General features: G+C 38.5%; 1 protein-coding gene across 1 annotated transcript in view; it reads left to right on the top strand.

The window, feature by feature from the left end:
- The window catches only part of CATSPERE (catsper channel auxiliary subunit epsilon), a 180,123-nt gene that overhangs the window by 37,251 nt on the left and 115,328 nt on the right, over positions 1 to 27,544 (top strand). Inside the window, exons 6-8 of the mRNA XM_064383670.1 lie at positions 1,606 to 1,630; positions 10,213 to 10,290; positions 25,991 to 26,097. Coding sequence (XP_064239740.1) covers positions 1,606 to 1,630; positions 10,213 to 10,290; positions 25,991 to 26,097 — 210 coding nt within the window. The remainder of the gene's footprint in view (positions 1 to 1,605; positions 1,631 to 10,212; positions 10,291 to 25,990; positions 26,098 to 27,544) is intronic.

A 27,544-nucleotide genomic window follows, 5' to 3' on the forward strand; every position in this document is an offset into this window, starting at 1 on the left:
TTTTCCCCAGTCTTTTTCATTTTCTTTCTTTCTTTATTTTTTTGAGATAGATTCTCAGTCTGTCACCGAGGCTGGAGTGCAGTGGTGCTCAAGCAATTCTCCTGCCTCAGCCTCCTGAGTAGCTGGGACTACAGGCACATGCCACCACACCTGGCTTTTTTTTTTTTTTTTTTTTTTTTTTTTTGTATTTTTAGGGTTATCCAGGATGGTCTCGAGCTCCTGACCTCGGGATCCTCCTGCCTCAGCCTCCTAAAGTGCTGGGATCACAGGTGTGAGCCACCACACTTGGCCTTCCCAGTCTTTTTCTTTGGCTTTTTGTCATCTGTCCTCACCTTAAATGTCGGTTCAATCCAGGGTTTTATCTTCTCCTTATTCTGAACTCTACACTTCAGTCTGTGCATTAACTCAAGAAAGCCAAGAAAACTGATAAAGACCCAGCAGAATGCTGCTAATATTGTCTTCCCATGAAAATCAAGGCTGTTACTTTAATGTCAAGTGATACTGATTTCCTTCTCTACAAGGTTACTGTATTGATACCAAAGGCTTTCTTTTATTATCTACACATATCTTTTTTTGCCTTCAAATTTTCCTTCTAGATACGCTGGTAACTCACTTAGTGACTCGATTTTTCTTTCCTGTGCCTCTGACTAGTAAGCATAACTGAAGGCAGAATGTATCAGCCTGGAGCCAGGGGTCTTTTTAATCAACCTTGGACTGTGTTGAACTCTGGGCACAGTTTACCTATGAAGAGTTATAGTGGTGTCATACTGTAGTTACAGTAGTTTCAGCAGCTTTCTAACATATCAGATTGAACACATGAAATACAATATTCATTATATGGTCTTGGAAACTTACTGCATACTCATTTGCTGATTCCCCAAGACATTTTCATTTTGTTTTGTGCATAATAATGTACTAGACACTATGCAATAATCAGCAAATGGGTGGACATAGTCATGAGGTACTGACTTTTAGAGATTATATATGCTAAAAATATGCAGGTAACTTTACAGTGGAAAAAAACTTCCTAGAAAACATACAACTAAACATGCAAATGAGTATTAAAAATAGAGACAGGAAACATAGAGACTATGTGTCCCAGGCTGATTTCAAATTCCTGGGCTTCAGCAGTCCTCCCTCCTCGGCCTCCTGAAGTGCTGTGATTACAGGTTTGAGCCACCAGGCCCAGCCTGTTATTCCTTTCAGGTGAGGGAAGGATTTGTCATGCTGAAAGACAGATTTCTGTTTGACATAAATGGTAACATGTAAAGACTGTAAGCCTTTTTTATGTAGAATGACAATATCAACATTTTATAGAAGATTAATCAAGAAGTTTTGATGATCTGAACTTGCAGTATTAAGGAAGCATGCATATTTAAGCCATTCAGCCTTCTGTGATGACAAATGAGAATCAGTAACGACACTGATAAATAAATAGACATATGCAATTTTTTGTTTTTACATATAGCCTTTAATTTTATGTATCTGTAATAAAACTTAAAGAGAATATGCAAAGGTTTAGAAACATGTATAATGAAAATAGAATATTTAAACTAATGTTTAACAGGCTGTTTACTAAAATATGTTTTCTCTTTTTCCCAACAGACATTTCTTTAACAACTTAACCCAGGTAAAATATTTTTTAAATTTTGTGTAGCCTTCATATATTGCTACTGTATTGTTTTTCTTTTATCTTCCATATTTACCAGATGAAAAATTTTTCAAACTAATTTTGCAATGATATTTGCTTAGAGTAGTGGTACTCAAGGTGTATATCTTTCTAAGACCCATTCAGGAGGTTCATGTGGTTCACCCTTTTCCAACCACCTACCTGTGTAAGGATGGATTTTTCCCCCTTTTACCTCCACAAAGACAATTTTCACCAACAACTTGGGTGAAGGAGCAGAGATGATTATCCAGCTGTCCTTTATTAATACAAATATTAAAGATGGTTTTAAAAATATTAAGCATCCATTCTTACTAATATTTTTCTTTTGAAAAATAGCTATTTTTCATAAAAATGTTAATTAACATATAATAGATTTACCATAGTTTTGAAAATAAATAATCTTTAGATGCTATCAGTTTTAATTTGTTATATGTTAAATACTGGTGGATCTAAACCACATAAAACAAAAGCCTTGTAGGATTCTTAATAATTTTTAAAAGTATGAAGGGGGCCCTAAGATCAAAAAGTCTTAAAATTCTAGAATAGAGGATGATTAGAATTATGATGGAAAGATATATTCAAAATGTTGAAAATTGAAATAAGGTTATTATATTTGGAAATTGCAGCTCTGTATAGATAAGTCTCTAAAAGCAGCAATTTACTGGGGTAAAAAAAGAAGTAGTAGAAAAAGATAAACTGTGTATAGTGGATTAAGATGATTGAGTGAGCTCATGTGCCCATAACTACTTCTGCGCCAAATCCCATTGATATTATTGAATTATCTTTTGAGGCTACAATTATAACAATGCTCAAAAGCAAGAAGTAATCTTATCAGTAATTAAGGAATTTTAAGATATATAGAAAATACAGGAGAACTTACAGAAGTAGAATATATGTTACAGACTCAATGCATTAAAAACTCCTTCTCACTCAAAACACATAGAAATGCCTATAGAAAATATATGTGTATATACTGCTAGTACACACACTCACAGATCTTTACATTAATACAAGTGCATGTGTGCATATGGAATTTAAAAGACAGAAAAGTAATTTCCTGATGGTCAGAAATAATTAAGGCACTCAAAGCCAGAGTTACAAGATTGAATTGGAACAGAATATGAGCCCTAGTGGCAAAGGAGTGGTATTTTCATGATTTTATGGGAATAGGGAATGAAAGTTTCAGCCTATAGGAGTAAAGGGAGCTGAAACTAATCTCCCTGTATGAAGTTAGGATTTAGAAAATGTCTTGGCCAGGCGTGGCAGCTCATACCTGTAATCCCAGCACTTTGGGAGGCCAAGGCAGGTGGATCACAAGGTCAGGAGATCAAGACCATGCTGGCCAACATGGTGAAGCCCCGTCTCTGATAAAAATATAAAAATTAGTTGGGCATGGTGGCTTGCGCCTGTAATCCCAGCTACTCTGGAGGCTGAAGCCGGAGAATCACTTGAACCAGGAAGTTGGAGGCTGCAGTGAGCCAAGATCACGCCACTGCACTCCAACCTGGAGACAGAGCAAGATTCTGTCTCAAAAGAAAAAAAAAAAGTCTTTAAAATTAATAACTGTCTGTAAAATGGGGACTGGTAAACCTCTACTCACTGGTTTAGGATAATTGCAAAGAAATGATACACCTATTTTGGGGACTGTAAACAGATAAGGGATTACCCAGATTTCAGGTAAACATCCTAATTTCACGGCCCAAGAGGATGAAAAACCTACAGCCAAGAATAAATACAAATATAACTTTACAAGCAGTCAAACATTTAGATCCTAGGCAGAAGTGATTGCAAGACCCATAATAAAAAGTTTACAGGATTCTTAGAGAAAACAAACTCTATAAATAACTTCACAACAAAAGGTGTAGACCACAAAGAAACAAATTGCCTGGAATAGAAGCACAAAAATGGAGAAAGTTCATACTACTCAAAATGAAATACAGGATTCATTTAAAATGTTACTTAGTTCATATTTAAAACAGTCAAAGGATGAAAGAAGGAACAGAAACAAAAACAACGTATGTTCATAAGGCTTGGGAGCAGTGGCTCACACCTATAATTCCAGCACTTTCAGAAGCCAAGGTGGGCAATCATTTGAGGTCAGGAGTTCAAGACCAGCCTGGCCAACATGGTGAAACTGTCTCTACTAAAAATACAAAAATTAGCTGGTGTGGTGGCACATAACCTGTAATCCCAGCTACTCAGGAGACTGAGGCAGGAGGATCATTTGAGCCTGAGAGGCAGAGGTTGCAGTGAGCCAAGATTGCACCACTGCCCTCCAGACTGGGTGACACAGTGAGACCCTGTCTCAAAAAACAAAACATAAAGAAAGCAAACAAACAAAAAAAGAAACTACAATGAGATATTATCCCACCCCAGTTAAAATGGCTAATCAGAAGACAGGCAATAACAAATTCTGATGAGAATGTGTAGAAAAGGGAACCCATGTACACTGTTGGTGGGAATGTAAATTAAAATTAGTACAACCACTGTGGAGAACAGTTTGGAGGTTCCTCAAAAAACTAAAAATAGGCCGGGCGCGGTGGCTCACGCCTGTAATCCCAGCACTTTGGGAGGCCGGGGCGGGTGAATCACGAGGTCAAGAGATCGAGGCTATCCTGGCCAACATAGTGAAACCCTGTCTCTACTAAAAAAAAAACAAAAATTAGCTGGGCGTGGTGGCGCACGCTTATAGTCCCAGCTACTTGGGAGGCTGAGGCAGGAGAATCGCTTGAACCAGGGAGCTGGAGGTTGCAGTGAGCCGAGATTGTGCCACTGCACTCCAGCCTGGTGACAAAGTGAGACTCTGTCTCAAAAAAATATATACGTGATGGGGAGGAAGGCAGCAAATCACACTGCCATGTGTGTACCTATGCAACAATCTTGCATGTTCTTCACATGTACCCCAAAACCTAAAATGCAATAAAAAAATTTTTTTTTTTTTTTTTTTTTTTTTTTGAGACGGAGTTTCGCTCTTGTTACCCAGGCTGGAGTGCAATGGCGCGATCTCGGCTCACCGCAACCTCCGCCTCCTGGGTTCAGGCAATTCTCCTGCCTCAGCTTCCTGAGTAGCTGGGATTACAGGCACGCGCCACCATGCCCAGCTAATTTTTTTGTATTAGTAGAGACGGGGTTTCACAATGTTGACCAGGATGGTCTCGATCTCTTGACCTCGTGATCCACCCGCCTCGGCCTCCCAAAGTGCTGGGATTACAGGCTTGAGCCACCGCGCCCGGCCAAAAATTTTTTAAAAAGTAAAAAAAAAACAAAAACTAAAAATAAAGCTACCATATGATCCAGAAATGCACTGCTGTATATATACCCACAAGAAATGAAATCAGTATATCTAAGAGATATCTGTTTATTACATGTTTATTACAGCACCATGCATAATAGCCAGGATGCAATCTAAATTTTTATCAACAAGTGAATGAATAAAGAAAATATGGTACATATACACAATGAAGTACTACTATCCAGCCTTAAAAAAGAATGAGATCCTACCATTTGCAACAACATGCATGGAGCTGCAAATCATGGTGTTAAGTGACACAAGCCAGGCACAGGAAAACAAACATTACATGTTCCCACTCATTTGTGGGATCTAAAAATCAAATCAAATGATGGACATAGAGAGTAGAAGGATGATTACCAGAGGCTGGGAAGGGTAGTGGGGGGTTGGGAGAAGGAGGGATAGTTAATGAGTATAAAAATATAGTTAGAATGACTGAGGCCTCCTATTTGATAGCACAACAGGGTGACTATAGTTAATAATAATTTAATTGTGTGTTTTAAAATAGCCGAAACAGTAACAGAAAGGATAAATTCTTCAGGAGAAGGATACCTCATTCTCCATGGTGTGATCATGTCACATTACATGCCTGTATTGAAGCATTTCATGTACCCTCTATATAGATACAACTACAGTGTGCCCATGGAAATAAAAAATAAGAAAAACATTCTAAGTCAAATAGAACAAGACTTACAATGAAGAAAAAATAATTGTATTTTAAAATATTAGCCATAAGCAATTAGAAAATAACATTTTAAAATATCACTTATAGTAGCATCAAGTACATTACATACTTTGAGAAATTTTATTTATTTTATTTTATTTCATTTCATTCTTTGAGACTGAGTCTCACTCTGTCACCCAGGCTGGAGTGCAGTGGTGCTATGTCGACTCATTGCAACCTCTGCCTCCCGAGTTCAAGCGATTCTCCTGCCTCAGCCTCCTGCATAGCTAGAATTACAGGTGCATGCCACCACACCCAGCTAATTTTTTGTATTTTTAGCAAAGATGTGGTTTCACCATGTTGGCCAGGTTGGTCTTGAATTGCTGACCTCAGGTGACCCGCCCACCTTGGCCTCCATGCCTGAAGTGCTGAGATTCAGGCATGAGCCACTGTGCCCGGCCACTTTGAGAAATTTTAGTAATGTATGTGAATGACCTGTAAATTGAAAATTATAAAACATTACTAAGAAAAATCAGAGAAGATCAAAACAAATGTTCACAGATCAAGACTCAATGTTGTTAAAATGTCAGTTTTCCCCCAAACTAACTTATAGTCACTGCAGTCCCAAACAGAACCCCAAAAGGTTTTTTATAGAAAATGACAACCCAGTTCAAAAATTTATATAGAAAAGTAGAAGGTTTAAGCTATGTAAAAAGTCTTTAAGGAGGTGGAAGTTGTAGTGAGTTGAGATTGTGCCAGTGCATTCCTGCCTGGGCAACAGAGCCAGACCCGGTCTCAAAAAAAAAAAGATTGAAAAGGGTGATACCAAATATCATCAAGGAGATGAAGCAATTAAATTTTATAAATTGCTGACGAGTATGTAAAATGTAACTACCACATTGGATAACTGCCAGTTCCTTCTGAAAATAAACCATATGACCTACCAACTCCATTCCTAGGTATTTACTGAAAAGCAATAAAAACATATCCACAAAAAGACATAAGTGAATTTCATAGCAGCTTTATTTTGCAAGTGAAAATCTTGTAACAATCCAAATGTCTATTAAGAGGTGAACTGTGGTATGTTAAGAGAATGAGATACTAGTTAGCAATAAAAAGGAATGTACTGCTGATACGTACAATATGCATAAATCTTTAAAAAAAAAAGGTTAAAAAAAGAAGACAAACATTAAAACCCTATATATATATGCTTTGTTTTGTTTTGTTTTGTTTTTGAGACAGGGCCCAGGCTGGAGTTGAGTGGCATGGTACAATCTCAGCTCACTGCAACCTCTGTATCATGGGCTCAGGTGATCCTCTCACCTCAGCCAATCAAATAGCTGAGACTACAGGCAGGCACCAGCGTGCCCAGCTAATTTTTCCATTTTTAGTAGAGACAAGGTTTCTTTTTTTTTTTTTTTTTTTTTTTTTTTGAGACGGAGTTTCGCTCCTGATACCCAGGCTGGAGTGCAATGGCGCGATCTCGGCTCACCGCAACCTCCGCCTCCTGGGTTCAGGCAATTCTCCTGCCTCAGCCTCCTGAGTAGCTGGGATTACAGGCACGCGCCACCGTGCCCAGCTAATTTTTTGTATTAGTAGAGACGGGGTTTCACCATGTTGACCAGGATGGTCTCGATCTCTTGACCTCGTGATCCACCCGCCTCGGCCTCCCAAAGTGCTGGGATTACAGGCTTGAGCCACCGCGCCCGGCCGAGACAAGGTTTCTTTGTGTTGCCCAGGCTGGTCTCGAACTCCTGGGCTCAAGTGATCACCCGCCTTGGCCTTCCAAAGTGCTGGGATTACAGGCATGAACCACCATGCCTGGCCAAAAAGCCTATATTCTTTATGACTGCACTGTACTAAGGTCATGGAAAAATATATACAGATATAGAAATGGATTGAAATTTGAACATTTCATCTCAAAGGCTATATATTTCAGCCACTCTTAGACACAAAACTATAGTTCTAAGGAATTTTAAAGTAAAAAAAAAAATAGAATAAAATAAACTGACTGGATGTGGTGGCTCATGCCTGTAATCCCAGCACCTTGGGAGGCCAAGGCAGGAGGATTGCTTGTACCCAGGAGGTCAAGGCTGCAGTGAACTATGATCATGTCACTGCACTCCAGCCTGGGTGACAGTGAAACCCTGTCTCAAAAATGGCAATAATAAATAAACTAAATTTAAAAACACTAGTTCTTAAGGAATTATGAAAGGAATGATGAAAATAAACCAAAACGAACAGATGATTAAATATAAAAGTTAAAGTTAATAAAATAATACAAAGGTTAAATATATGGAAAAACTGTCTTTGAAAGGACCAGTAAAATAAACCTCTCAAAAGACTAATTAAAGAGAAATACACAAGATTAAGAATGAGGAAGGAGATATAATCACAGACATGGAAAAGATATAATACATGCAACTCTTCAGCAATGATTTTTTAAATATAGATGGAAGATTTCCCTAGCAGTATGTATTAACAGAGTTGGCCAAAGAAGTAGAGCACTTGACAAGGCCAAACTCCACAGAAGAGATTGGGAAGGTGATTTCACTATTAATATTTTAAAAGGCACCAGGACCAAATGGTTTCATATAAGGTCTTGCTAACCTTTAAAGATCAAATGATGCTGATGATATTTCAACATTCAACATATCTCTGAATATCTAATCTCTGTTAGCTCTAGCCTAGGTTCTGGGCACACAGTAACGAATAAGATAAAGTCCCTATCATTATTATTTAAACTATTATGGCTCATTGCAAACATTATAGAAAGTTCCACATTCAATTTATAAATCCAGCATAACTTTAAAACCAAAAACCTGACATGGTTCCAAAAAATGTTAACCTCTCTTATATTTGAAATACATGCAAAAATTCTGAATAAAGTAGTAAAAAGAAGTATCCAACGTTGTCAAATAAAAAATGGTGTTTGGGCAGGCGCAGTGCCTCATGTCTGTAATCCTAGCACTTTGGAAGGTGGAGGTGTGCGGATTACGAGGTCAAGAGATCGCGACCAGCCTGGCCAACATGGAGAAACCCCATCCCTACTAAAAATACAAAAAATAGCTGGACGTGGTGGTGGGTGCCTGTAATCCCAGCTACTCGGGAAGCTGAGGCAGGAGAATTACTTGAACCCGAGAGGTGGAGGTTGCAGTGAGCCGAGATTGTGCCATTGCACTCCAGCCTGGGCGACAAAGGAAAACTTCATCTCAAATAAAAATAAATTAATAAATAATTTTTAAAAAAACTATACCACAGTACGATTTTTCACTCATCAGACTGGCAGTAATCAAATGTATGCAAAACATGATGTTGGGAAAGAACACGAGGAAAGATGAATTCTCACGTATTGCTACTGAGAGGGCATATTGGTGCAACTGCTGCAGGAAGCAGTTTACCAGGATCTATGAAAATTACAATGCATTTACCCCATGACTCAACAATTACACTTTTAGGAATGTGCCCTACCAATATGCTCAAAGTTGTACGAAGTTGCTCATTGTAGCATTGATTAATTATAACTGCAAGAGATTAGAAACAAATGTTTAGTAGGTTACTGGTTAAATAAATTGTAGTTCCTCCGTAATTTGGAATAATATCCAACTGAAAAATGAATGAAAATATGTAAAGATCTCTAAAATAACTTTAGCTGAAGAACAGAAGATTCGGAAAAAATATGTTTAGCATGCTAGCATTTGTGTAGAAGGGATGAAAATAATACATCTTGGTTATGCACAAACATTTTATAGGAATCTAAACAAGAACTTACTAATAATAGTTACCTCTGGAGTGCAGATGGATTTATGGGAATCGAGTAATGGTGTACAGGGTGCAAGAGACAACTTTTGCTGTATTTTTAATATAATGTTTACCTATATGAATAAATACTCAAGAAAAAAAAGAAAACAGTTCTATATCTATTGAACTAGCCTTGCATCAAGTGACAAATGTTAACTTACAAGTAACATGTATAGGGTGATTTCATTTTTATAAAAAGCATGTGAGTGGGGGTGAGGTTGCTGTGTCTATGTATGGGTATAAAGAAAGATGGGCTGGTTATGGTGGCTCATTCCTGTAATCCCAGTACTTTGGAAGGCCGAAGCGGGCAGATCACCTGAGGTCAGGAGTTCAAAACCAGCCTGACCAACCTGGTGAAACCTTGTCTCTACTAAAAATACAAAAATCAGCCAGGTGTGGTGATGGGTGCCTGTAATCCCAGCTACTCAGGAGACTGAGGCAGGAGAATTGCTTGAATTCGGGAGGTGGAGGTTGCAGTGAACTGAGATTGCACCACTGCACTCCAGCCTGGGTGACAAAAGCGAAACTCCATCTCAAAAGATAAGCATTCATAAGACATGTAAACATTACCTACTTAAGGGGTGTACAGGGATTGTATTAATTCTTTCTTTTTATGTCCTTTGGTGAACATCCTTCACTTATGTAAAGCACTGTTGCTTTTTATTTTTAAAAGTGGGATAATCAAAAATTTTTAAATAAATAAAAACATGTTTATGGTTATGTTTTGCCACAACTAAAAATGAAATTTGTACAAAATGTAAAGAAATGCAAACAAATTTTATTTTCTAGGCTATCATTGTTTGGGCATATGATCCAGAAAATGCAGATTCTGATGAGTTGCTCGGGAGTGCAGAAGAACCTTCAATAGTAAGTAGAAACATTAGTGTCATCATAGATAAAAACTGTTAGTGGGAGTGCAAATTAATTCAACCATTGTGGAAGACAGTGTGGCAATTCCTCAAGGATCTAGAACCAGAAATACCATTTGACCCAGAAATCCCATTACTGGGTATATACCCAAAGGATTATATGCTGCCTTTCTTTTGTAAGGACTATGAATAATTTATAATCAATGGACAAGATTTTAAGCTGCCCAGATCTAACTAAATACATTTTCATGACCCCTTTTAGTTCAGCCATTATAGTGGTTTTGAACTTATGCTTGATCTCTACAATCATAAACCTTTCTTTAGAATTTTGAACATTCTTCATATTTTCTTTTTCTAAATTTATTTTTATTTATTTTTAAATTTTACTGTAAGTTCTTGGATACATGGCCAGAACATGCAGGTTTGTTACATAGGTATACATGTGCCATGGTGGTTTGCTGCACCTATCAACCCATCATCTAGGTTTTAAGCCCCGTATGCATTAGTTATTTGTCTGAATGCCCTCCCTCCCCTTTTTCCCACCCCCTGACAGGCCCCAGTGTGTGATGTTCCCCTCCCTGTGTCCATGTGTTCTCATTGTTCAACTCCCACTCATGAATTAGAACATGTGGTGTTTGATTTTCTGTTCCTGTGTTACTTTGCTGAGAATGATGGTTCCCAGCTTCATCCATGTCCCTGAAAAGGACATGAACTCAGTTTTTTTATGGCCACATAGTATTCCATGGTATATATATGCCACATTTTCTTTATCCAATCTATCATTGATGGGCATTTGGGTTGGTTCCAAGTCTTTACTTTCGTAAACAGTGCTGTAATAAACATACGTGTGCATGTGTCTTTATAATAGCATGATTTATAATCCTTTTGGTATATAGCCAGTAATGGGATTTCTGGGTCAAATGGTATTTCTGGTTCTAGATCCTTGAGGAATTGCCACACTGTCTCCCACAATGGTTGAACTAATTTACACTACCACTAACAGTGTAAGAGGGTTTCTATTTCTCTGCATCCTCACCAGCATCTGTTGTTTCCAGACTTTTTAATGATCGCCATTCTAACTGGTGCGAGATGGTATCTTGTTATGGTTTTGATTTGCATTTCTCTAATGATCAGTGATGAGCTTTTTTTCATGTTTGCTGGCAGCATAAATGTCTTCTTTTGAGAAGTGTCTGTTCATATCCTTCGCCCACTTTTTGATGGGGCTGTTTGTTTTTTTCTTATAAATTTGTTTTCTTGTAGATTCTGGATATCAGCCCTTTGTCAGATGTGTAGATGGCAAAAATTTTCTCCCATTCTGTAGGTTGCCTGTTCACTCTGATGTTAGTTTATTTTGCTGAGCAGAAGCTCTTTAGTTTAATTAGATCCCATTTGTCAATTTTGGCTTTTGTTGCCATTGCTTTCACTGTTTTGGTCATGAAGTCTTTGCCCATGCCTATGTCCTGAAAGGTATTACTTAGGTTTTCTTCTAGGGTTTTTATGGTTTCAGGTTTTATGTTTAAGCCTTTAATCCATCTTGAATTAATGTTTGTATAAGATGTAAGGAAGGGGACCAGTTTCTGTTTTCTGAATATGGCTAGCCAGTTTTTCCAGCATCATTTATTAAATAGGGAAGGCTTTCCCCATTGCTTGTTTTTGTCAGGTTTGTCAAAGATCAGATGGTTGTAGATATGTGGTGTTATTTCTGAGGCCTTTTTATTTCTTTCTTTCTTTTTGAGACAGCATTTTGCTCTTGTTTCGCAAGCTGGAGTGCAATGGCATGATCTCAGCTCACTGCAACCTCCACCTCCTGGGTTCAGGCTACTCTCTTGAGTAGCTGGGATTACAGGCATATGCCACCACACCAGCTAATTTTTTGTATTTTTAGTAGAGACGGGTTTTCACTATGTTGGCCAGGCTGGTCTCAAACTCCTGACCTCAGGTGATTCGCCCACCTCGGCCTCCCAAAGTGCTGGGATTACAGGCATGAGCCACCATGCCCAGCCAGTGAGGCCTCTTTTCTGTTCCATTGGTCTATATCTCTGTTTTGGTACCAGTACCATGCTGTTTTGGTTACTGTAGCCCTGTAGTATAGTTTGAAGTCAGGTAACGTTATGCCTCCAGCTTCGTTCTTTTTGCTTAGGATCGTCTTGGCTATTTGGGCTCTTTTTTGGTTCCATATAAAAGTTAAAGAAGTTTTTTCTAGTTCTTTGAAGAAAGTTAATGGTAGCTGGATGGAGATAGCATGGAATCTATAAATTACTTTGGGCAGTATGGCCATTTTCATGATACTGATTTTTCCTATCCATGAGCATGGAATTTTTTTCCATTTGTTTGTGTCCTCTCTTACTTCCTTGAGCAGTAGTTTGTAGTTCTCCTTGAAGACGTCCTTCATGTTCCTTATAAGTTGTAGTCCTAGGTGTAAGGGTTCTTGGGTTCTTGCCAAGTTTAAAAAGTAGAAACTGAGGCCAGCACAAGAAGATCCAATGCGAATTTATTCCGCTCCTGGGCAAGGTTCTGTGGTCCGACAGGAGGGGCTGGAGAAGTCGCACGGATTCCTCTCAGACGTGGGGTTTTATAGGGAGTGGAGGCGTTTGCTTGGTTGTGGGAGAGCAGGACGTGGACGTACAAGCTGCTATTGGCAGGTAGGCGGGATTTCCGGTGAGCGGGCAGCCCAAGGGGAGTGGGGCCCGGACGGGACAAAATACTATCAGGCAAGTCCTGGTAGGGCTTCCTTTAAATTTTGGCGGGGTTCTTTAAGGGAGAGCTAGGTGCTGTGTGTGTCGCGGGGCGGGGGGGGGGGGGGGGGGGCGTGTCCAAGTTCCCAGCGAGGGAGGGGGGTGTGTCCGAGCTCCTGGCAAGGCGACCGGCCTTACACTAGGTATTTTATTTTCTGTGTAGCAATTGTGAATGGGAGTTCACTCATGATTTGGCTCTCTGCTTGTATATTATTGGTATATAGGGCCTATTTTCTATTAACCTCATTTTTCATGAAGAGGCTGACCATTAAGATGCTTTAGAGATGTTCCTTCAGCATCCATATCAAAAATCTGGCTAATCACTTATTGAATTCTTTATCACTTGGAGACAAATGAATTTTCTAAAGGTGCAATACAGTGAATAAATAAATCCTTTCTTTTTGTTACAAATTTACCTCTTTCAATATTTAAATTTTGTCTTCTGTTACAATTAAAATGTACTAAAGAAAAATCTAAAATGAAGAGTTAGCTGACTCTTAATTTCTTATAGGATTGTTTACATCTTAGTGAGTCAAGAGCTGTCTGATTTTTTAATAGTATGTTATCCTATCTCATGGTAATCAAATTCACAAGGGACAGATTGATCAATCAAAAGGATAAGCAACCAGTTGTTTCATTTTGTAATCAACTTTAGAGGGAATAGTTAGGTGTCACTGCCTCCAAGATGATTGCCATAACCAAATCAGCATGTTTGTTTTTTCCAAACGAGCAGTTTGAGGGGATTATTTTGAAACTACAGTTTGATCAATCATCCACAATGATGAAATGAAGCAAAGTGATGACCAACTTTATCTTTAGAAATGCTTTGTTTTACAATGTGTTTTTCTGATATAGCTAGACCAGATTTGGGGGGTGAATATTTGTATGTGGGTATACATTCTTTCTGCTTTCCTTTCAGTTTCCTGTATCCTTACAGTTTTTTTTAAAACAGCAACTCAAACCAGACTTACATTTTTAACGTGTGTCTTATAAACACTATAAAGTTGAGGGTTTTTTTTGTTTTTTTTTTATCTTGACTGGAATTTTGTGTCTTTAAATTAGAGCATTAAGTTCATTTTCATCTAATATAGGCACAATATATTCTTAGATTTGCTTTCTATTTGTTCTGCCTGTTGTATATTCCTCTTTTCAGTTGCCAGTTAGCAGTTTCTCTGTCTGGGTGTTTTAAAGATACTGTTTCACCGGCTCCTTACCTCCACTGTTGCTGTTAGGAAACCATCTTTCTGCCTGTTATTCCTTTGAAAGCATCTTAGCCTGGGTTCACCAGAAATGTACTTGTAGTTTATTTTTGGAGGCGATACCAGGAAGTAAGAATGGAGGATGAGGAAAAGTGGTTAGGAAACAAGAGATACAATTTTTCCCACTAGAGCACAATCTCGCTGAGCCCCTCCAAGAAGCCATGTGAAATGCGTCTTAAAATTGTCCAACAGAATAACAGAAAATGCCTCAGAGTTAGCCTCACAAAGGAAAAGAAAGGTTCCCAGCCCCCATTAGTTAGAGGTTCCCCCCGGCTTGTTAACTTCTTGTACTTTTCAGTTGTGCATATCTAACTGCAGAATAGGTTTCCACGGGCAGCCAAGATGCAGGGATAGACGGGCCTTGACGGAGAAGGAATAAAGCTTGTGATGCTAGAGTTGATGTGAGACCCTAATAGGTTACAAATGTGTGAAGCGTGTTGCCAGAATTGGCTAGAGTAAAAAGTAGGGTACTGCAGGTTACAAGAGATGTTGAATAAGTAAATAATCCATCTTTTCTCCTCTGGCTGCTTTTGAGATTTTTCTTTGTCTTTTGTTCTGCAGTTTTACTATGATGTATTTAAATGTGAATTTTAAAACGTATTTATTCTGCTTGGAATTATTTGACTTTATGAATCTGTGGTTTGGGGTTTCCACAATCTTCTGAAAATTATTAGCCATGTCTTTTCAAATATTGTCTGTGCCTCATCATTTTTCTCCCTTTCCTCTGGGATTCCAAATAAACATGTGCTCATTCTATCTCCTGGAATTCCATTTCAACTTATATTAGGCCATCTGATTCGTCTGCCATCACGTTTACCCTCTTATCAATATATTCTCTCTTTTTGTCTCTCTGTGCCATGTTTGGCTCAGATATTTCTCCTTTAGGTCACTAAAATAATTTCTTTTTAACATTCTTTGTTTCTTTTGAGACGAGGTCTCACTCTTGTCACTGAAGCTGCAGTGCAGTGGTGCAATCATGGCTTAGCCTTCTGGATTCAAGCAGCCTCAATATCCTGGGTTCAAGTGATCCTCCCACCTCATCCTCCCAAGTAGCTGGGACTACAGACACACACCACCACACTTGACTAATTTTTTTTTTTTTTTTTTTTTTTTGTAGAGACCAGGTCTTGCCACGTTTCACAGGCTAGTCTCAAACCTCTGGGCTCAAGTGATCCACCAACCTCAGCCTCCTAAAGTGCTGGGATTACAGGTGGGAGCCATTGAACCTGGGAAATTATTTCTAATATGGTATTAAACTGACTCACTGAGTTCTACATGTCACTTATTTTCAGACATTCTATTTGGTTATGTAACAAATTTTGTGTTTAACTTTTTAGTTTTCTGTGACCTGGAGATATTTCATGCTTTTTTTTCTTTTTTATTAAATTTTATTTTCGATTCTGTATATAAGTATGCTCACTTTTTATTTAACATAGTAACCATAGTAGAATGTAAAACCAGTGTGGAACAGTTAAATATTCCTCTATTCACTATGTTTAACAAATAAAAGAGCACAAAAATATCCAGCTATTTATCTACACTTGAAATACTGATGGCAATACCATGTTCCTTTTATTTTATATTTATAGATTTTGAAAGAATTTTTTAATTATAAGGTTTATATGTCCTCAGCTTGCATTCATTCACTTTTTTAAAAACCTTTTTCTTTTAGAACAGTTTTAGTTTTACAGAAACGACAAAGATAGTACAGGGAGTTCCTAGTCATCCCACACCTAGTTTTCCCTGTTATAAATATCTTACTCTTGTGTATTTGTCATAGTTACTGAACCGATACTCATATTTTCTTTACATTTCCTCAGCTAATGTTCATTTTCTATTCCGGAATCCCACCAGGAATAGCACATGATATTTAGTTGTCTTGTCTCTTTATGTTCTTAATTGTGATCATTTCTAGACTTTCATGGCTTCTGATGCCCTTGAAAATGTTGAAGATTGCTGCTCAGATATTTTGGAAAATGTCAATCCACTGGGATTCACCTGAGATTTTTCTCATAATTAGCCTGGAGTTAGGTGTTTCAGGCAGGAAGATCACAGAAGTAAAGTGACATTCTCATTGCATGTAATCATCAAGGGCGCATACAATCAATATGACATGTCACTGCTGTTACCCTTCATCACCTGGCTTGTGATCGTGATCCTCTACTGTAAAGTTCCTCTTTATTCTCCCTGTCCATGTTGTTCTCCTTGGAAGTGAGTCACTCTGTACAGTTATACTTTACCTTCTTAAAGAAAGGAGTGCCTGCATAAATATTTTTGAAATTCTTCTATTATGGCAGACTTGTCTTATCCCTGATTTATTTATTTATTTATTCAGTCATTTATTTATATCAATATGGACTCATGGATATTTATTTTGTGTTTTGAGTTATAATCCAACACTAATTTATTTATTGGGAGCTATTTTAGTCAGCCCCTGTATCTCTTTGACATTCTCTCATCATTGTGGGGTTTTATTGTTTGGTGGTTTTGGTGTTTTCTTTGTTATTAACACTGTCTTACTGGCACTATAAGATGCTCCAAACTAATCTTATATATTTCCTGCATCATAGCACCTGCAACACCTTATGTTCTCAGTCCTAGAATCAGGCATTTCTTCTAGGAGCTCTGGGCCCTTTTGGTTCTTTTATTAGAGAATGGTATTAGAAACCAAGATCGTGGTACTAGGTGTGCTTATTGCTGTTTAGTTGTTTTCCTCTCAGCTGTCAGAGCAAGGAAACATGTGTGTGTACTAGTCCAAGCATATCTATAAATTTTTCTGTATTTAACTATATGTATTTATATTAAGCTAAATGTGAGTTTACACAGATGGCTTCAACCCTAATCTATGATCACATTAATTATTCTGGACTCCTTCCTTGCTTATCTATAATCTCCTACCTTAAGAATAAGAAACTAGACTTCCACTATCTGCCATCCATTTGCTTAACGTGTATGTTTTCAGCATACATGTTATTATTAGTCAGCTTAGGTGATCATAACAAAATAACCATAGAACAGGTGACTTAAAAAACAGAAATTTATTTCTTTACACTTCTAGAGGCTAAAAGTTTAAGATCAGGGTTTCCTACTGGCATTTAGCATGATGGGGTGTTGAATTTTATCAAAGGCCTTTTCTGCATCTATTGAGATAATCATGTGGGTTTTATCGTTGGTTCTGTTTATGTGATGGATTACATTTATTGATTTGTATATGTTGAACCAGCCTTGCATCCCAGTTGTAAAAGCCAACTTGATTGTGGTGGATAAGCTTTTTGATGTGCTGCTGGATTCAGTTTGGCCGTATTTTATTATTATTATTATTGCACTTTAGGTTCTGGGGTTCATGTGAGGAACATGCAGGATTGTTGCATAGGTACATACATGGCAATGTGGTTTGCTGCCTCTGTCCCCATCACCTGTATCTGGCATTTCTCCCCATGTTATCCCTCCCCAACTCCCTACCCCACCGCTGTCCCTCCCCTAGTCTCTGCCAACAGACCCTGGTGTGTGATGCTCCCCTCCCTGTGTCCATGTGTTCTCACTGTTCAACACTCACCTATGAGTGAGAACATGCGGTGTTTGGTTTTCTGTTCTTGTGTCAGTTTGCTGAGAATAATTGTTTCCAGGTTAATCCATGTCCCTACAAAAGACATGAACTCATCGTTTTTTATGGCTGCATAGTATTCCATGGTGTATATGTGCCACATTTTCCCTGTCCAGTCTATCATTGATGGGCATTTGGGTTGGTTCCAGGTCTTTGCTATTGTAAACAGTGCCACAATGAACATACGTGTGCATGTGTCTTTATAATAGAACAATTTATAATTCTTTGGATATATACCCAGTAATGGGATTGCTGGGTCAAATGGAATTTCTATTTCTAGGTCCTTGAGGAATCACCACACTGTCTTCCACAATGGTTGAACTAATTTACACTCCCACCAACAGTGGAAAAGTGTTCCTATTTCTCCACATCCTCTCCAGCATCCCCTTGTCTCCAGATTTTTTAATGATCGCCATTCTAACTGGTGAGATGGTATCTCAGTGTGGTTTTGATTTGCATTTCTCTAATGACCAGTGATGATGAGTATTTTTCATATGTGTGATGGCCTCATATATGTCTTCTTTTGAAAAGCATCTGTTCATATCCTTCGCCTACTTTTGAATGCATTTGTTTTTTTCTTGTAAATCTGTTTTAGTTCTTTATAGATTCCGGATATTAGCCCTTTGTCAGATGGGTAGATTGCAAAATCTTTTTCCCATTCTGTTGGTTGCTGGTTCACTCTAATGATTGTTTCTTTTGCTGTGCAGAAGCTCTGGAGTTTAATTAGATCCCATATGTCTATTTTGGCTTTTGTTGCCAATGCTTTTGGTGTTTTAGTCATGAAGTCCTTGCCTACGCCTATGTCCTGAATGGTTTTGTCTAGGTTTTCTTCTAGGGTTTTTATGGTGTTAGGTCTTATGTTTACATCTTTAACCCATCTGGAGTTAATTTTAGTGTAAGGTATCAGGAAGGAGTCCAGTTTCTGCTTTCTGCACATGCCCAGCCAGTTTTCCCAACACCATTTATTAAACAGGGAATCCTTTCCCCATTGCTTGTTTTTGTCAGGTTTGTCAAAAATCAGATGGTTGTAGATGTGTGGTGTTGCCTCCTCAGAGGCAAAATGTTTTGTAAATGTCTGTCAGGATCATTTAGTCTGAAGTGCAGTTTGAATCCAATGTTTCTTTGTTGATTTTCTGTCTAGAGTTCTGTCCAGTGCTGAGAGTGGGGTGTTGAACTGTCCAACTATTATTTTTATTGAGGTCTATTTCTCCCTTTAGATATAATAATATTTGCTTTCCATATCTGGGTGCTCCAGTGTTTAGTGCTTATAACATTTCTAAATAATGTTATATCCTCTTGCTGAACTGATTTCTTTACTATTATATAATGAATTTCTTTTCTTTTTTTTTTTTTTTTGGAGGTGGAGTTTCACTCTTGTTACCCAGGCTGGAGTGCAATGGTGCGATCTCGGCTCACCGCAACCTCCACCTCCTGGGTTCAGGCAATTCTCCTGCCTCAGCCTCCTGAGTAGTTGGGATTACAGGCACGCACCACCATGCCCAGCTAATTTTTTGTATTTTTAAGTAGAGACGAGGTTTCACCATGTTGACCAGGATGGTCTCGATCTCTTGACCTCGTGATCCACCCGCCTCAGCCTCCCAAAGTGCTAGGATTACAGGCGTGAGCCACCGCGCCCGGCCCTATAATGAATTTCTTTGTCTCTTTTTATGGTTTTTTATTTAAAGTCTGTTTTACCTACCATAAGAATAGCTACTCCCGCTCACTTTGACTTCATTTGTGTGGAATATCTTTTCATATGCCTTCTCTGTGAATCTGCATGTATCTTCACAAGTGAAGTGAGTTTCTTGTAGGCAATATATAGTTGGATTGTGTCTTTCTTTAATCCACTCAGCCAGTCAATATCATTTAAGTGGAAAACTTAATTCATTTACATTACATTCAAGGTTATTATTTATAGGTGAGGACTATTCCTGTCATTCTGTTAATTTTTTTCTGATTCTTTTGCGTATCCTTTGTTCCTTCATTCTCTCCTATTATTTATCTTACTGTTTGCAGTTTGGTGGTTTTTTGTAGTGGTAACATTTGACTCCTTTCTCTTCCTTCTTTGTGTTATTGATATACCATTGAGTTTTATGCTTTAGTGTGTTTTCATTTAGGTAGACATCACTTCCAGATGTAGGACTTCCTTAAGCATTTCTTGTAGGGCTGATCTATTGGTGATGAATTCCCCCAGTTTTTGCTTATCTGGGAATGACTTTATTTCTGTATTTTTGAAAGATAGCTTTGCTAAGTATTGCATTCCACACTGACTGTTTTGTTTTTTTTTTCTTTTAGAACCTTGACTATATCATCTCATTCTCTCCTGGCCTATTAGGTTTCTGCTGAGAAATCCACTGTTAGTATGAGGAAGATTCCCTTATATGTGACTTGATGCTTTTCTCTTGCTGTTTTTAGAATTTTGTTTTTGCCTTCATTTTTTTGACAGTTTGAAATTCATGTGCCTTGGAGAAAACCTTTTTGGGTTGAATCTATTTGGAGATCATTGAGCTTCCTGTATCTGGATATCTATACATCTTGCAAGACTTGGGAATTTTTCAGCGATTACTTTGTTAAATTGTCTATGTCTTTGCCCATCTCTTCTCTGGAACCCTAAAAATTCAAATATCTGGTTGCTTCATGGTATCCCATACGTCATATAGGCTTTCTTCATTCTTTCTTATTCTTTTTGTTTGTTTGAATGGGTTATTGCAAAAACAAACAAACAAACAAAAAAAAAAACCTGTCTTTGAGTTCAGAAATTCTTTCTTCTGCTCGATCTAGTCCATTGTTAAAGCTCTTAATTGTATTTTTTATTTTATGCATTGAATTCTTCAGTTGGAAGATTTCTGTTTGACCTTTTTTTAAAAAAAAAACTATCGGTTTGTTAAATCTCTTATTCAGATGTTGAATTGTTCTCCTAATTTCTTTTTATTGTTTATTTGTGTTCTCTTGTATCCCATTAAGTTTCTTTTTTTCTCCTCCCTCTCTGAGTTTCTTTAATATCATTATTTTCAAGTCTTTTTCAGACATTTCTTAGATTTTTGTTGTTGTTGTTGTTGTTGGGATCTGTTACTGAGAATTACTGTGTTCCTTTGAAGGAGTCATGTTTCCTTGCCTTTTTTTTTTTTTTTTTTCTGAGATGGAGTCTCACTCTGTCATTCAGTTTGGAGTGTAGTGGCATGATCTTAGCTCACTGCAATCTCCGCCCCCCCCAGTTCAAGCAATTCTCTGCCTCAGCCTCCTGAGTAGCTGGGATTACAGGCACTTACCACCATGCCCAGCTAATTTTTTGTATTTTTAGTAGAGACAGGGTTTCACCATGTTGGCCAGGCTGGTCTTGAACTCCTGACCTTGTGATCCACCCACCTTGGCCTCCCAAAGTGCTGGGATTACAGGTTTGAGCCATTGTACCTGGCCGTTTCCTCACTTTTCCATGTTTCCTGTGTCTTTACATTGGTGTCTGTGCATCTGGTATAAAAGTTGCTTCTTTCAGTTGTATAGATTGGCTTTCATAGTGGAAGACATTTTCCTTTGGGTATATCTTCAGTGTTGGCTGGGTAGTTGCTTTGGCTTTAATTCTGGATGGGCACAGTAGTGTAGTCTCTGCATGATATCTTCAGCTATAATCAGCATCAGTGATGTCTCTGAGTTTTTCAGTGGCTTAGACTGTGGTTGTTATTGAAGGCTATGGTGGGGCTTTGTTGCAGACAGGAGAACCAGGCAGGCTGGTCCCTGGACACCAGTGGTGGGGACAGCTGGCTAAGCATGCAGCTGGCCCCCTGGCAGCCTAGTAGTAGTAGGCCTGAGTGGACCAGTTCTTGGGCCTCCAGGTGGCTTGCTTGGGTGCTGGCAGTGGCAGGAGTGGGCCAGATGGGTGTCAGGTCCTCAGGCCTGACATGGGCACCAGCAATTGCAGTGGTGGGCTGAACTGGCCCATCCCCAGGCCCCCAGGTGGCACACATGTGTGGGTGCCAGTGCCAGTGGCAGGTTGGGCAGGCCAGTACCAAGGTCTTCAGTAAATCCACATGGGTGGGAGTGATGGGCAGGACAAGTCTATTATCAGGTCCCTGAAAGACATGCACAAGTGCCAATGGTGTCAGGCAGGGCAGAACAATCCCCAGACCCCTCAAGGTTATATGTGAGCATCAGTAGTAGTAGGTGGGGCAGATCAATCTCCAGGCTGCTGAACAACATGTATATACATTGGCAATGGCAGTTGGGGTGAGTTGATCCCTAGGCTTCTAAATGATGCATGCAAGCACTGGTGAAGGTGGTAGGCAGGTCTGACCTATCCTTATGACTCCAATGGTGCGTTTAGGTGCCAGTTGCACGGGTCCTTAGACAACCCAGTGCCTGGGTCCTTAGACAACATTCTGGGGCACTGGTGGTGGTGGTGGCAGTGGACAGGTCAGACCCATCCTCAGGCCCTCTGATGGTGTGCATAGGCACTGGCAGTGGTGAGCAGGGCAGGTGGATCCCCAGGCCTCCAAATAAAAAACGCTTGCAGGCTCCACTGGTGCAAGCTGCAGATTGGGTATAACTCAGGTCCTCCAATGGTGTGTATGGCCACTGGCTATGGTGGGTGGAACAAATTGATCCCTGTGCTCCCAGACCCATTTTTTCATTAGGTTGCTTGGTGCTATTTTTTATTGCTCAGGTTTAAGTTTTCTGTATATTCTGGATATTAATATTTTATCAGATATGATTTGAAAATATTTTCTTCTATCCTGTGGATTGTCTTTTTATTCTATTAATAGGGACCTTTGATGCACAGAAGTTTTTAATTTTAATGAAAGCTATTTTTCCTTTTGTTGCCTGGGACTTTGGTGTCATATCCAAAAAATCATTGCCAAATCCAATGTCATTAATATTTTTCTTTATGTTTTCTTCTAAGAGTTTTGTCGTTTAGCTCTCAACATTTCAGGAATTCACTATTGATAACACCCAACAGCTTGGATGGATGCTGAGTTAAATAGCCACTTTCAAAGCATGGAATACTGTATGATTCCATTTCTATAACATTTTAGGGGTGATAAATTGTAATAGAAAACAGATAAGTGGTTTTTAGTGATTAGGATATGTGGGCAGTTGTGAATCTTAAGTGGTAACATGATGGAGTTTCTTCTGTGTGATGTATTCACTCTTGTGTTCTATTTGTGGTGGTAATTACGTGAACCTACACATGTGATAAAGTTTTACAGAACTATGCTAAATAAATAAATAAAAGACTGCCTGGAAAACTTGGTGAAATCTGAATAAGATCTGTACCCAAGTTAATAATGTTGTATCAGCATCAATTTCCTGATTTTGACAATGCATTAGGATTATGCAAACTACTGCTATTGGGAAAAGCTGGGGAAAGGTTACATGGAAACTTCTTGTCAGTCAAACAATTTTGAAATAAAATCCTCTTTAAAAATCTCTCCAATATTTGGCCATTGTACTAAGAATAAAATAAAAATCGGGTAAGATCAACAGAACTATGTTTATTAAATTTAACAGCAGGTGTAGCCATATATTGATGCTATAACTAGAAAAATACTTTTAAAAATAATTATACAGGCTAGGCATGGTAGTTCACACCTATAATCCCAGCACTTTGGGAGGCTCAGGCAGGAGGTTGCTTGAGGCCAGGAGTTCAAGTCCAGCCTGAGAAACATAGCAAAACCCCATCTGTACAAAAAAATACCAAAATTAGCCAGGCGTGGTGGCACACACTTGTCCCAGCTACTTGGGAGACTGAGGTAGGAAGATTCCTTAAGCCTGAAAGGCAGAGGTTGCAGTGAGCTGTGATCGAGCCACTGTGCTCCAGCCGGGGTGGCAGAGTAAGACCTTGTCTCAAATAATAATGACACAAAGATTAGCAGTAATATAATTGTTCTGTCATAGATCACTAGAAATAACGTAAGTTGATATAATTCTTTTATAAATTATTTTGGTAATATGTATCAAGAGAGTTTTGTTTGTTGTTTTTAGAGATGAGGGTCTCACTCTATTACCCAGGCTGGAGTGCAGTAGTGTGATTATAGCTCACTGCAGCCTTAAACTCCTGGGCTTACATGATCCTCTTGCCTCAGCCTCCTGAGTAGCTGGATCTACAGGTGTGCATCACCATGCCGGGCTAAAAGAGGTGTTTTTTTGTTTGTTTGTTTTGGAGACGGAGTCTCTCTGTTGCCCAGGCTGGAGTGCAGTGGCATGATCTCGGCTTACTGCAACCTCTGCCTCCTGAGTTCAAGTGATTCTCCTGCCTCAGTCCCCCGAGTAGCTGGGACTACAGGTGTGTGCCATCAGGCCCCACTATTTTTTATATTTTTAGTAGAGACAGAGTTTCACCATGTTGGCCAGGCTGGTCTCAAACTCATGACCTCAGGTGATCCACCTGCCTTGGCCTCCCAAAGTGCTGGGATTACAGGTGTTGAGCCACTGTGCCCAGCCTGAAAGAATTTTTAAAGTGTGTATAACTTTTGACCCAGCAATCACGCTTCCAAGAATCTTATCAAAAGAAATAGTCCTAACCATGGAAAAGACTGTATATCTGATAATGTTCCTAGTAATAATATTTACCAATAGTGAAAAAATAAAACCACCAAAATGTCCAATACAGGAGTATTAAGCAAATGATGATAATTCACTCAGTGAAAAATTATGCAGGCATTGAAAATGATGTTTACAGACAACATGAATATAAAACAGTAGCCTGACCTTGGTAAAACTGAAGAAAATGCTAATGTGGTTTTTGCCTTTTTGATAATTTCTACGTGTTAATTTTTTCCATGTTTATAAAATTATCTTTAATGACCATGAATTACTTTCTTAATCAAAAATATATGTTTTTAAGCTTGTTTATATGATTATCTTAACTTTTCTTAATATTTTTCCTACAATCTTCTTATATGTGTAATTTATTATATTACTTCCATCTTACGCTTTTCTAAATTAAGAATGCTTTATTTACTCTTTCCTCAGCAGTTATGCAAAAGGTAGTTGTATTTAAAATTCTGAATAGTGAATATGATTTTCAAAAACAAAACTAAAATATCTATTATTTATTAGGCAAACCTATGTTTCTTTATGAAAATCATCAAATGGGCTAGGTGCAGTGGCTCACACCTGTAATCCCAGCACTTTGGAGGCAGGTGGATCAACTGAGGTCAGGAGTTTGAGACCACCCTGACCAACATGGTGAAACCCTGACTCTACTAAGTTAAAAATATATATATTAGCAGGGCATGGTGGTGTGTGCCTGTAATCCCAGCTACTTGGAAGACTGAGGCAGGAGAATTGCTTGATCCTGGGAGGCAGAAGTTGCAGTGAGCCAGATTGTGCACTCCAGTCTGGGCAACAGAGCGAAACTCTGTCTCAAAAAAAAAAAAAAAAAATTATCAAATGAGTATTCTTCAGAAAGGCCTTCCCTGACCATTATTCCTACTTCTCAAAATAGGTTCTACTATCAGATAATTCCATAGTCCCCATAACTGCCCCTTCTCACACTCATGATAACAGCCTTTAAGGTTCCTTTGTGGATGGATGCCATGTTTTTAGAAAATTAAACAAAGTCAGTATTAGAGGATTAGGACAGAAAGAAGCTATGGAATTCTAGACTAGCCCTCATTATCTGATTTTTTAATTCTAGAAATTTCAAAGGGGAGCTTTTCAGATCCATCTGATTTCTAAGAGCATATTCTTAAAGTCCCCCAGGTATCATTTGAAACCTGCCTTGAAAGAGTATGTCATTTTGAAGGTAGACTCATGTAGAAAGAATTCTAACAGATTAGTTTTAGAAACTCTACTATGTATTTCATTGAGATTAAAACTAGTGTTATTTATTTAAGCATCCCCATAGTTTCAGTTCATTCAGGATTCTGATTATGTGTAGAGTTTTTGATGAGTTGGAAACTGTATTATGACTTATTTATAATTCACAAAATTCTCATGGGAAGGCAGCTATAAGGTAGAAAGAACAAAGCTGAATCTTGAGCATATGGTAAATTTACAAATGTAAACAATGTCTTAACTAAAATAACAAATTCAGTATACATACTGTAATATCAGAATAGCTATGAAAAGAGTAAAAAATGAAATTGTATTTTGTTTTTATAGAATTCCGAAGTACTCAGCACACAGATGGCCACAGTGGGGCAGAAGCCTACCGTATATACAATTCTGAAGAGAAAAGTTTATTTATCAAACGAGAAAATGAAAAGAGGGTATTTAATTTTTTTAATTTTAAATATAAAAAATACAAAAACTTAAACTAGATTTAAAAATCCCAGTGGAACTTTATAGAATATGTCTCATATGTTATTTTCAAGTGCCTTCTTTTATAAAACACAAAAGATTTTGATAATCAGAACTAATTACTAACTCAGAAAATGCTAGACTCTTGGATTAGAGTTTTACAATTTGTGTCAATACCTAATCCTAAATCCAGGAGCTTCATTCGGGATGATGGCAAATTCTGGAAATATCTCAAGATGCATCCTACTGGTTTATAAAAGTGAACCACAGTGGTGTCCGGTGCCCATACACCACCCCTCACACACAAATTCTATCTGAGAGGCAAAATACATTACTATCAAAGTTAGTAGGTTATCATGAGGTATAGACAGACTTTCTTAGTCTATTAAGCACCTAGGCACAGGGCAAGGTGCTTATAACTAAAGGATAAAGTACCTGCCTTCAGTAATCTTACATTTAATGAGAGACAAACAAGAAACAGTTATGTAGGAGAGAGCCCAGGGTGCAGAGGAACACAAAGAGGGTACACCAACTCTGGCCTGGAGGAGAGGGAGTCAGGGAGGACTTTCCTAAAAAGGTGAAAAGAAGTAAAGCCTAGCCAACTGGGGGAGGATTCCAAACATAGGAAATGACAAACAGCAGGTCCTCAAATAATGTTCATTATAACATTGATTAGAAAAAAATTGATTCCCTGCTGGGGCCACTGCTGTGTGGAGTTTGCATGCTCTCTCCGTGTCTTTGTGGGTTTTCTCCAGGTATTCTGGTTTCCTCCCACATCCCAAAGCTGTGCACTTGAAGTTCATTGGTGTGTCTGCATGGTCCCAGTTGGAGTGAGTGTGGGTGTGAATGTCAATGTGCTGCTCTACGATGGGAAAGACGTCCTGTCCGGAGTGGGCTTCTGCCTTGAGCCCTGAGCTGCCAGAATGGACTGTGGCCAACCACAACCCTGAACTGGAATAAGCAGGTTAGAAAATGAACAAATGGAGGGATGAATACAAACTATTGTAAAATAAAAATGTGTAAAGTAGACAAGACTCTGACATGACAATAAAAATAAACAGTTCTGTAGGAAAGTTCTCGGAGAGCTGCCATATTTGTGATTGTTGAGATTTGAACTGTGTAACGGTAGGAGGTGTTTCGTAACAATATGGCAAGCATTCATTTCTTGATTTATCCCACCATCACTATGATCGCCCTCACTCACCGATTCACCAAGAGTTGGGTAAATAATTAATTTTATTAATCTTTCTTAAATGTATGTGTGTAGCTCACATTTATTTCAGTGTTTAATAGCAGTGTTTTGGGTCTTTATTTAGAAGTTTGGTGATGTTTTCTTGACCAGAAATATGCTGTAGGAACTTAACTCTTGTTTATGTCAATTAGCCAGTGGTATAATTGGTTTCATTACATGTAGTT

Source organism: Aotus nancymaae, unplaced genomic scaffold (genome assembly GCF_030222135.1).
Source record: "Aotus nancymaae isolate 86718 unplaced genomic scaffold, 86718_ANA_hifiasm-v0.15.2.pri h1tg000032l_0, whole genome shotgun sequence".
Taxonomy (NCBI): domain Eukaryota; kingdom Metazoa; phylum Chordata; class Mammalia; order Primates; family Aotidae; genus Aotus; species Aotus nancymaae.